Raw genomic sequence first — 11904 nt, forward strand, 5'->3', positions numbered from 1 at the left:
TTGTATGTACAACCAAAAACCATCAGACTTCTCTGTTTTGTTTTTGAATTTGTGACTTGTTGTGTAAAGTGAAATAAGTACGTCTTTGATTCTGTGACGGGCTGGGGGGGAGAAAATCATGGCTTACATTTCCTTGTGTGTTTTCATGGTATACCTGTCAATTTACTGTAGGTGTCTGTATTTTACACATTTCAAACTCCAATTTGTGAGGCTGTGGAACGAATTGCTGCTGTAAAGCTATTGAGTCCTGTCTGCTTATGTACAGTGATATGCTTTTGTCTTCACCTAGTGTATGAGAAACATCCCTTTGAATATTGCAGACAATTGAAATACATATCATTGAAGTGAAATACAATGTGAAGTGTCTTATGAACTATTAAAGGTGACTCTGCTCTGGTAGAACATGGAATGTCCCTTTTCATAAAACCATTTGAGGTCCCTGAAAAATCTGACAGTTTTTTATGAATGTATTTGTAATTTATTGTTGTCTCCTCTGCAGTTTATGTGCAAATAAGCTGAGCTTTCAAGTGGATATGGGCTACTGTACTTGTTGTGTATTTTATTAAATTTGTATACACATGTGTTTCTGCGTACATGGAATGTAATTATTTTTGACAAATGGTGCCTCTAAAGCTATCAAGCTTTATTATGCTTCAGGATTAGAGCTTCGAGCCACGGTATGGCTCCAAGGCTGGCATGATTTATCTTGCTTAATCAACTGTCAAAAAAGCGACAACCCCATAAACACATTTCAATATGAGCCAGGCTGATTTTAAACAGCGGTCAGGACCTCATTCAAGTGAACCTTATATTATCATACTCTTAACCACAGTCACCTTTGTTTTTACACACCAGTTAATTATCCTTAACAGCACACACATTAAATCAGACCATATGAAGTGGTGTACATTATGCTAGATGTGTTGACCTCAGGCCTTCAGTGTACTTCATTAAACAGCAAATCACCGCAGCTGTGCCACTTAAGTATGCCTTCGACGTAGGCTGCCAGTTTATGTTGCTGTACTGGTATTCTTGAATTTAAATTCTGAGGTAGGACGTCCATTTTAATAAATTTCCTGTGTTTCTGACAAGTGACAATGCAGTCTGTCTAACCCGCTGACAACATAAGAGACAGTTTGTCATGAGCAACAACAACCACTCGTTCCAATCTAGATTGATTCAAGGTAGAATAAATTCCCCAGCAGTAACATATACACACATTTAGTACAGGGGGATGGACAACAGCAATGGTATGACAGCTCTGGGCCATTTTATCCTGCCTTTACTGATATCTTTACAGACATACCCTGCTAGTCCCTATGTGACTGTCTACTCACTCAAACAGCTGCATAGAATGTAACTGATTCTTTGACATGAGCTGCATCACCGAGGAGACTGGCAGTTATAGTAAACATATACGAAGCATGTCTCTCATCCAGCTCTGTCTGCTGAAGTACCATAAGAATTTCAACAAGGCAACGTGTTTTGCTACAGAAAAATTACCCCCACCTAGATATTAAATTATTCCTTGTCTTCTCTCAACCAGATGACATATGACATTTGTATGCCATCTCACTGAGAAGTAGATTGGTGGAAGAACACCATAGTCCTTGTTTGGAGGAAAACAATATCCTGTCATCTTCTGAGAGATGACTACATGGAAGACTCATTCCCTCCTCAGGGAAAACATATTAATTTCAATTTCGATTTGCATTTGTTTTGGTGCTCTGGTATTGACACAATTCCAGACCGAGATGCTGCAACCCAGCAGGCAGCTCTGATGAGCTCATCTGCATAAGTTGAAATACTCTTTGAGAGAGAAATTGCGTGGGTCACAGCAACTCATTCCTATTGAAATACAGACACGTCTCTTTTTCTCTCTACTTCAGTGCCATAGTTTCTAAACACTAGACATGAAAACAGGTGAGCTGAATGTCAATCTAAAAGCAGTCAAGCAATTTGGTCACATTTAGCCCTGAGATCCACAACAGATATGAAAAATCTTAAAGATGACTGTACAGGTTAAACTCCCACTTCAGATGCAATTATGCAAAATGTATTATATGAAGAAAACCCTTCTTTAATTAACACCGTGCAACAACTGCTTGACAAAAAGCTGCATGTTGTTGAGAAGCATTGAATACAGATTAGGGACTGGCGTTGAGTACTGTTGGATGAATATGACTTGTCTCTCAGAATGATTACATTCAGAATGAATAGGAATTACAGACAATGAAACCGATCTGTGTAATACCCCTTTTCTTCTACATTTTACATACACAAATGATCTATTCAAATGAAAAGGGGAATGAGCGATGTACCATTCAGTTGTAAAAAATTGACATGCTCACCCTGAGCACATAAGCTGTTAATTCAATAATTCAATAACACAGCCGATTAAGAGCTTGTCTTCCACCTTCACTGAATGCTTTCCAAATGGTTCCACTTGGCTGAAAGCTGGTGATGGTGAAAAACCGAAAAAGAATGTTCTAAAATAATATTGAGAGTGTTCACTCATTTCAACTTTAAAAAACATAATTTGTCTGCCTCTTGGGCAACTATCTTCTAGTCATGATATCTTTTTGCTGACAAACATGGCGGACATTTGGAGTGTACATTAAAATAATGTTGTCATGTGAATGACTGTGAGAATAATGGCTCATCCTTACATTGACTTTATGAGACATTTCAGCAACAATACTCTGATATTGTCATATGCTGTTATGACTGTGAGAGAGGAGAGGGCATCCACAGTGCATCCACAGTGTGATTCCCATTGTGAGTGGACACACCTGACATGGCAGTCTAGGAAGTAAAGAGATTAGAGGGTCTTTTAGGGTTAGGGTTTTGGGCTTAATAGTGTTGAAGAATAGTGTTGTTCAGCTCCTACTCTTTGTGGAGTTGACACTGTTGACTGCAGTTAGTGTTCAACCTCACCCGTGGGAATTAACACCTTTTATATAGGCCCTGTCGTAGGCGAGAAAGAAGGGGAAAAGATTGCCTCCATGGCTGTTCCATCTTAAGTGCTTGTTAAAATTGTGTTGCTGATGGTGTTGTCCTAAGGGAAGCGTTCAAATATGTGTTAGTCTGTCAATCATAGATACAGGATTAGGGAGTTTCAACCAGACTTCACCTGGGCTTCTTTATGGGGGGAAAAGCATCCTTCTCTCACTTGGAACTGAATTTTGTGGTTTTACCCTCCTTCTTCAGAGACAAAGTGGGTCAATATTTGAATTGACACACACATTCTTTCAAAGCTTGCTCCTGGATCTACGGTGAGTCTCCCCTCAGGTACATTTATCTGCTATGACAGATAAAAATGGAATATATTGAAGGGAAAAGAATAGGACCAGCACCTGGAATCGATAGACAGTTTATTGAATCAATACACAGTTTAGTGTAACACAAAGCTTGGCTGCCAGAAGAAGGCAAGAGTTGAAAAGGATGACCTGATTACGTGCTGCATTTGTAGAGTGTCTGTACTATCCTGGTAAGATGGAAGTCACAAGTTACAAGATAGCAGTGCACTATCACAAGTGAAACAGTAGTGTTTGTAATTTTCAAGGACAACAAAATAAGAAGTTTGAGGGATGGTTTGTGATTTTATAGAACCTGAGTGCCAATCCGCGGAACCTAACTGTTGAAGGGAAAAGGCAAGTCCATAATGATGTGACCATGGGCTCTCAGAAGACAGTGACTCAGTGACAAACCTGATATGACACTTTAAGTGTCCTGGGTTATTCTGAATGGAGTTTAATCATCACATCATTAATAGCTTAGGAGTTGGGCCAGTCACTCATGACAGTGTGCTTTATAGCTTTGCTGGAAATCTCCGCTCAAAAATGAGCGGGTCATGGATATTTACTGTGGAGCTATTTTCTGACCAGAGGGTGGCTTTGATTTATGACTGTCTTTCTCTGCAAAGTCACCTGAGCAATCCAGAGGAATAATCATCCCTGGCATTTCAAACCCATACAGCGACTGAGAGGAAAATGTGTGTGTGTGTGTGTGTGTGTGTGTGTGTGTGTGTGTGTGTGTGTGTGTGTGTGTGTGTGTGTGTGTGTGTGTGTGTGTGTGTGTGTGTGTGTGTGTGTGTGTGTGTGTGTGTGTGTGTGTGTGTGATTGATCTAGATACCATGACCTTTGACATCAGTCACACCAATTAAAAGCCATTTATGCCCATATACCACTATGGTTTACCTGGTGTACCCATTCGTCCAGAGAAGTATTTTAAATTACCGAAAATTCTTTCAAAACTTCATCCGTCTTTAACCCTGAATTGATCCAGTTTATTCTATCGTCGTCCAAACATCTTCAAGCCTCTCAAAACTTTTCTCCTTTATCTTCCTTTAGTTCAGAAAATAAACATGGCCGCTTTCCCTCAATCCAAATCAAATGCTGCCCTCCTGACTCACAGTCACAATGACTGGGCATTGCCTTCGAGACTCCAGCAGCAGCTCCCCAGCACAAGTGTTAACACCAATTAAACCCATGGCACCACTCTGTCATTCTCCAGCTGGGGTGACACATGAGTGATAACAGAGCCCCCTTACCTTCGGCTTTCATCTGACACGCATTAATGGTACTGGACCCTTGCTTTTCCTGACATTTTGGCAGAAATCAATTGCAATGTAATCAGTCAGCGAGAGAGGTGCTATCAGCCATGCTTACTCCAACTGTTTCCATGTAACTGTGAAGAACTCGGCGGTGGAGGAGAGATGTGCTTCCTGATAATGCAGTAACTAATGATACGAGCCAATTACCAGTAAACAAAACATTTTCTAGCATAAACAGTGCCATACTAAAACTTTTCAAGGTCGTATATGCTAAATTTGCTAATTTGCACCTGGAAAGATGTTCCCCTAAAGTGTTTCATTTCAATTCTCACCCTGGATACCACAGAGACATTTCACTTGATCATCTATTTTAGGCACCCCTTATCTCCTCTTTCACACACACACTCTGATGGCAAGTAATTATCCCCTTATCCTTTGAATTTACAATAAAACATGCAGTTCACATCTGCTTTCTCTGCCTCATCCTAGATGCTACATACGGAGGAGAACTGTGGCTACATGAATATACTTTTATGCATACATACATACTGAGATGGATATTATATGTGACATGGCAGCCAGAATCCCTCTTAATAGACTTAGCTGGTTAAATTATTCTTTACAAAAAAAGTCTAGTTTCTTGGATTCAATATTTCGAAGAGAAAGTATTGATGATGTAAAGCTGTCTGAGAGTTGTCTCTCCCATCAGGTATTACGCTGGGTAGATGCCTTTAGGCTGTACAGATATAGTATGTATAGACAAACAGTAAAGTAAAGTTACAGTTAAGGTCAGATGTTATATAAACAGAAAGCAAATAGTACCTAACATCAGCACCACATGTATTGGGTATGAAATATGATCACATGGTCAACACTTGTTCAAGGTGAGGTGCCCAAAATAGCAGGAGATTTGAATCCATTGCAATACAAGTCATACCATTCACAGTGTTTTGGAGGGGTGTGTAGTCTTTCTCCCGGTTTAGTCTTGGGTTTAAAGAAAATACATATTTCCTCCATTTGAATACACAGCATGTGAAGAAAGTCAAATGTGACTATGTCATGTCATTATTGACCCAGATGCTACTCTCACGACGCAGATGTGTCTAGATTGGCCGTCTGGTAAATAACGGTGCTTTTTGACCTCCTCCGAAACGTGGTGAACGCGTTTCCTTTACCTCTTTCGAGAACACGAAACGAAACGCTTGATATGCAATGAATTATTGATGACGCGGACAGTACAGGAGGCTATCGGCATCCATGCAGTGCTCCGTCTTTTAGAGGTGTTACTGGGGTAAGATGTATCCGTTCAATTGACGTCTCTTTTTCTCCCTGTAACATTCAATGACGCGACAATTTTTTTTCGCACATTCGTGGGTGAACGGAGGGATTGCCCAATCTAAAAATGGGCAAATCGTGAGCTTAGAATGATAAGGTTCTATCTCCGTTTAGGGCCGTTCAGAGATATTGAGCGTCAACGTTTTGACATTCCATTATGTTTGGTGAGATGGAACCTTTGTATTTTATGAATTACTAACTCAAAAATGTCAACATTTTTAAAATAACATCACACAGGCATTAATAAACACCTAATGGATCAGATTATGTAAAAAAACTAAATTTTGACAAAACGTCACGAAATGTTGACTATGTCCTGATTTTCGTTTCATTGATCGTCAGAGCCGATAGCGACGGTTGAGAAGGTTATTGGGAGGGTGGAGTTGATGCATGTGTGGGTATGTGTGGTCTACTAAAAGTTGAGCATAATGACAGGTTAGCCGAGGTTTAACATGCGTTAGTCCGGATGTTAGTGCTCAGTCATAACCTACAAGTCCAGTAGGCTGTTATTGTACCTGCGATTACATAATACATAAGACATTGCTCGTGTGCCCCCCGTGTGTGAGTGAAGGGGGGGGGGGGGGGGGGGGGAGAGAGAGAGAGAGGGGGGGGGGGAGAGAGAGAGAGAGACAGAGAGAGAGAGAGAGAGAGAGAGAGGGGGGGGAGAGAGAGACAGAGAGAGAGAGAGGGAGAGAGAGAGAGAGAAAGAGAGAGAGAGGGAGAGGGAGAGAGACAGAGAGAGAGAGGGAGAGAGAGAGAGAGAGAGAGAGACAGAGAGAGAGAGAGAGAGAGAGAGAGAGAGAGAGAGAGAGAGAGAGAGAGAGAGAGAGAGAGAGAGAGAGAGAGAGAGAGAGAGAGAGAGAGAGCCCGAATAAGCAACTTTGTTACCATGGATAGCTCTGCCTCCTCCGGCATAGGTCGTGTTATGAAAAGAGAAAAGCATTTGGCAGATATGGTTGATCAGCATTTCTTTTATCCTCTGTCGTGAATTAGAGACGGCGAACGTCTTCATAAGGAATAAGGTGTAGACATCTCAACATTGAATTCTTTAAAATGATATAAATATTCCTAGCAACGAACCTTCATCTTCACCAGTGAGGTAAGTGCCTTATTTTTTAAGAGAGATAGCCTAGAGATGCTTTATTATGATTTAATTTATAGCAAATAAATAAAGATATGAAGTATCAATGTTGTAAGGGCTTGTTAGGATATGATATTATGCAAGAACATTGCATTAAATGCTGGAATTTGACCATACCATATCCATGGTAGCCTATGTTTTAAATTTGAGTGCTTTTAATGACCAAGCATTGAATATCAACAACATACTGTACATCCGTTGTTTTTTGGCTTATTTTGATGGATCTTTTAAAAAATGTATATATATATAATTAGGTTTACTGTACTTACATATGGGCTGAATATTGGACTCGTTTAACTCATTATGCTATTTGCATTATATTATTGGAGTAATTCATGCAATCTTTCAAGCTTTTTCATTTTAGTCCAGTTACTGTAGCTTGATTTAGATTTACCCTTGGGCAGGTGCTGTCTTAAACCTTTGCATTAATGGCTTATTGTTGAATTATTGTATGTCTTCTGTTTCTAGATGACAGTACATACTTCATCAGCACAACACTGAGTTTGTCCATCAATACAGGAAAATGGATATCTGGATTACAATACTTTTGTTGGTTGCTACATCTGTGGGCATTGTTGAGATGTTTGACAATTATGGAGAGATATGTCAAAGACTGTGTGCCTGTGAGGAGAAAGAGGGGATACTGACTGTGGGCTGTGAAAACAGAGGAATCCTTAGTCTCACGGAAATAAGCCCGGTGTATTTTCCAATGTATCATTTATTGCTCACAGGCAATCTTTTGAAGAGGCTTTTTGCAAATGACTTTGTTGAGTACAATGGGCTTACAATATTGCATTTGGGCAACAATGACATATCCAAAGTTGAATCGGGAGCTTTTAATGGACTTCAGGGATTAAAAAGATTACATCTCAACAATAACAAAATCGATGCTTTGAAGGAGGATTTCTTTGTTGGCCTTGAAAGTCTGGAGTATCTACAGATTGACTACAATTACATCACTCATTTGGAGCCCAATGCCTTCAGCAGAATGAGTCACCTGGAGGTCCTGATTTTAAATGACAATTTAATCACTAGTATGCCCACAAACATGTTTCAAAATGTCCCTTTGACTCACCTCGACTTGAGGGGGAATCAACTGAAACTGCTCCCTTATTCAGGCCTATTGGAACACATGGACAGTGTTGTGGAATTACAACTAGAGGAGAACCCGTGGAACTGTTCTTGTGAGCTGATAGCTCTGAAGGCCTGGCTCGAGAGCATATCCTACGCTGCTTTGGTCGGTGATGTGGTTTGTGAGTTTCCTTTCCGACTTCATGGGAGAGATCTTGATGAAGTTTCCAAACAAGAGTTGTGCCCCAGGAGAGCTGTTGCAGAGTATGAGATGCGGCCACAACCACATTTAAGCACCGATGCATACTATAGAACCACACAAGCCTCAGTTACAGCCTCATTCACCCTATCAGGGATTGCACGCTCCTCGTCAAGACCAACCAAGGGACCTCGTCCGTCAGGCAAATTAAAGTCAAAACCCACTTCTCGTATCCCATCCAACAAACCAAAGAACTATGGTCAAATCGTATCATATCAGACCAAATCCCCTGTGCCTTTGGACTGTCCCACTGCTTGTACGTGCAATCTCCAAATTTCAGACCTCGGTCTGAATGTCAACTGCCAAGAGAGAAAGATTGAGCACATCTCTGACTTAAACCCCAAACCCTACAATCCCAAAAAGATGTATCTTACAGGGAATTATATCCCTGTGGTGCGTAGATCGGATTTTATTGAGGCGACTGGATTAGATTTGCTCCACCTTGGCAACAATCGGATTGCTCACATACATGATAGAGCCTTTGGGGATTTAACACATTTACGAAGGCTGTACTTGAATGGAAATTTGATAGACCGCCTCGCAGTCGATATGTTCTATGGACTAGAAAGCCTGCAGTTCCTATATTTAGAATACAACGTCATTAGAGAAATCGTTTCCGACACATTTCTGCATGTACCCAATCTTCAGCTGCTCTTTCTGAACAACAACCTCCTTAAAACCTTACCTGGGGGGATATTCAGTGGATTGACATTGGCCAGACTAAATCTTCGTAATAATCATCTTCGCTATTTGCCTGTCACTAGCGTTTTAGATCAGCTTACAACACTGGTGCAAGTAGATTTGTTTGAGAACCCCTGGGATTGCTCCTGTGCCATTGTGGAGATGAAGATGTGGCTAGAGCAGCTTAGCACTGGCACTGTTGTCAACAATGTCATCTGTGGCTCCCCTAAGAGGCTGACTGGGGAGGATATGCGATACATTAAGTCTGCTAATTTCTGTCCTAATAACTCTGATACACTTTCCTCTATGATCCCACCCTCTGAAGAATCGTTTCCAGGCAGCACTATCACCATAGAAACATCCTTGGATTACGACACACAATTCAACACTGTTCCTTTATCTGTTTTGATACTAGCTCTGCTCTTGATGTTCATAGTGTCTGTGTTTGTGGCTGCAGGACTCTTTGTGGCAATGAAAAAGAGACGCCAAAAATCTGAAAATGAGCACAATAACTCAGTGAATGCTTGCATCAGTTCTTTAAACATGGAATACGGTCTCTACAAGAAAGGATCCATTCCAAAAGTCAAAACGTCTGCTGGACATGTGTATGAGTACATCCCACCTCCAACAGAGCACACATGTAAAAACACTGTCTACAACCCAGCTGAGAGCAGACCAGTGGAAGGGTACAGAGACTTTGAGGAGTTGAATGGGGCATTCCTGAACCACTCAGATGAAGAGGTAGGCAGTAACGTAATAAGTTCTGACTACAGTGTTACGACTCCAGAGCCACTTAACAAGCCCTCCTCCACTTTGCAGGATGACCAGTATTACTACAGAGATGTCTTAGAACCAGACAAACAATCACCATATAGCAGCAGTACGTTACCATGCCGACATGGACATATGGCCCATTCATCTAGCCAGTATACCTCAGACTTCGATGTCAGACATCAATACATGCAACCAGAGAGAATACAACAGACAATACTGTATTGCACAGCACCAAGTACTGTTTATGTTGAGCCCAACAGGAGTGAATATTGGGAACTGAAAGCTAAGCTTCATATTGATCCAGACTACCTTGAAGTTCTTGAGAAACGTACAACATTTACCCAGTTTTGAATGACTTGAATGACTTGATTTTCCTTGAAGGGTTGATTCATTGGGACTATAGCGACATGTTTTATGGTACATTTTTTATCTTTTAAATGTACACTGACTTGACAATACTTCTCCAATAGCATAAAGAAATCTATGCTTTTGTGATATTTCAAAATCCAAAATCCATCATGGAGTATGTTTATTGTTTACTGGTTGACTTTTGAAGGGATTGTAATTAGGTTGTCCTATCCCTAACACTATGTATATTATGCAGTTTACATATGCCTGTTGCATTTAATATGATTATTTTCTTTTTTTTTAAAAGCTCAACTGTTTTTCATTAATCATTCTCAACTTTTTGGGAAAGCAAGTTTTAAAAAGCAAGTTTTAAAAGATAAATCCATAGTACACAGTTACGGATGATTTTGGTTGTGGTATGCTCATGGTTTAAATAATTGCCTATTTTTATACAAATATCTAATTCTCTGTTTTAATTTTAATTATTTTGCACACAATGCACTATTGACCAAAACTGGTCTACAATATGATGTCACTTTCTTATGTATTGTGTACAGTATGTGAAACGTGATTATAGCCATGGTTGAATAATTTGCACACATGCAACTGCATTGTGACGGAAAGTTATAAGACATAATTGCACTATACCTAGATATAGCCAATTCCTTTACCCTAATTAAGACAATAATCCAATTATTTTATCTTTTCCCAAATGTTTCCCTGGACTGTAAAACAATCTGTATATAACCCCCACCCTACCCCTGACTGGAAAGAGTCAGTTTGACTCCTTATTGTTGCTACTAATAGTTATATATGTATTATTGAGATGCAAAACAACAATGTTCTTATGACTGCCACTTTTAACATATTGACATATTTGATCACTCACATATTTGTTTATTTGACTACAAGTGTGCATACTTCAATTACACATATACAGTATATTGTGCCAGAAATACAGTAAAATTACATTTGCGGGTTTGGTATATTACTTTAAACTCTACGAATTCCAAGTAATTGTTAAACATACACATTAACTGTTGTGGTCTTATCACTTTGATATTTGTGATATGTATAAAACATTGGAAAATAATTGTGTAATGTCACTGTACTGGAGTTCATCAGTCTTCCTCCCATGTGTTGGTTTCGTGGGGGAGAAGAGCAAAACCCTCCTTGAGATAGATGTGGTGGAGAATGTGTACTTTCCCTGAATGCTAGGATGTGTTGGAATTTCTATAAACCCCCGGTGAGGCTTCTCTTTAGATACATATTGTCATAGGCTAGGCACATCGAAAAGAATGCAATATAACACATTTCTGGGTCAATTGTGTCAGAAACCCCCCCAGAGATTTGAGTAGATCTCTAGAGTCTGCACTGAGAGGGACTGCCACTTTTATAATGCACTGAATTATATAACCATGTGGAATCTGTCAATTTTACTTTATTGACCTTATTAGAGGTTACAGTTAAAAATGGTCCATCTGGTGCTGGCCTTGCATATTGCTGTGTGCATCATTACAACATGTTATTTTTCCTGTTGATTTTGAATCACAATTTGTGTAATGGTTAACACTGCAATTGTTTCATACTAAGGGGTAAACATTTAACCTGTTGATTAAGTTATTACATAACAAATGGTTTATTAGGATTATTGTCCATGGTAATAAACATGGGGTAAGCATTTTATAGAAGGGATGGTTCACTCAAATTACAAATGAACCTCAATTGACCTAATCTCA

At 39.8% G+C, this 11904-nt stretch overlaps 1 protein-coding gene across 1 annotated transcript; it reads left to right on the forward strand.

Annotated features, from left to right (window-relative positions):
• Positions 1–7500: 7500 nt before the first annotated feature.
• On the forward strand, positions 7501–10168 carry slitrk5b (SLIT and NTRK-like family, member 5b; the record flags this gene model as incomplete). The annotated part of the gene is made up of 1 exon (XM_080535549.1): positions 7501–10168. The coding sequence occupies exon 1, from the start codon at positions 7556–7558 to the stop codon at positions 10166–10168; it is 2613 nt and encodes an 870-aa protein (XP_080391675.1). The 5' UTR covers positions 7501–7555.
• Positions 10169–11904: the final 1736 nt, after the last annotated feature.

Source organism: Nansenia antarctica (assembly GCF_963989245.1).
Source record: "Nansenia antarctica genome assembly, chromosome: 7".
Classification (NCBI taxonomy): domain Eukaryota; kingdom Metazoa; phylum Chordata; class Actinopteri; order Argentiniformes; family Microstomatidae; genus Nansenia; species Nansenia antarctica.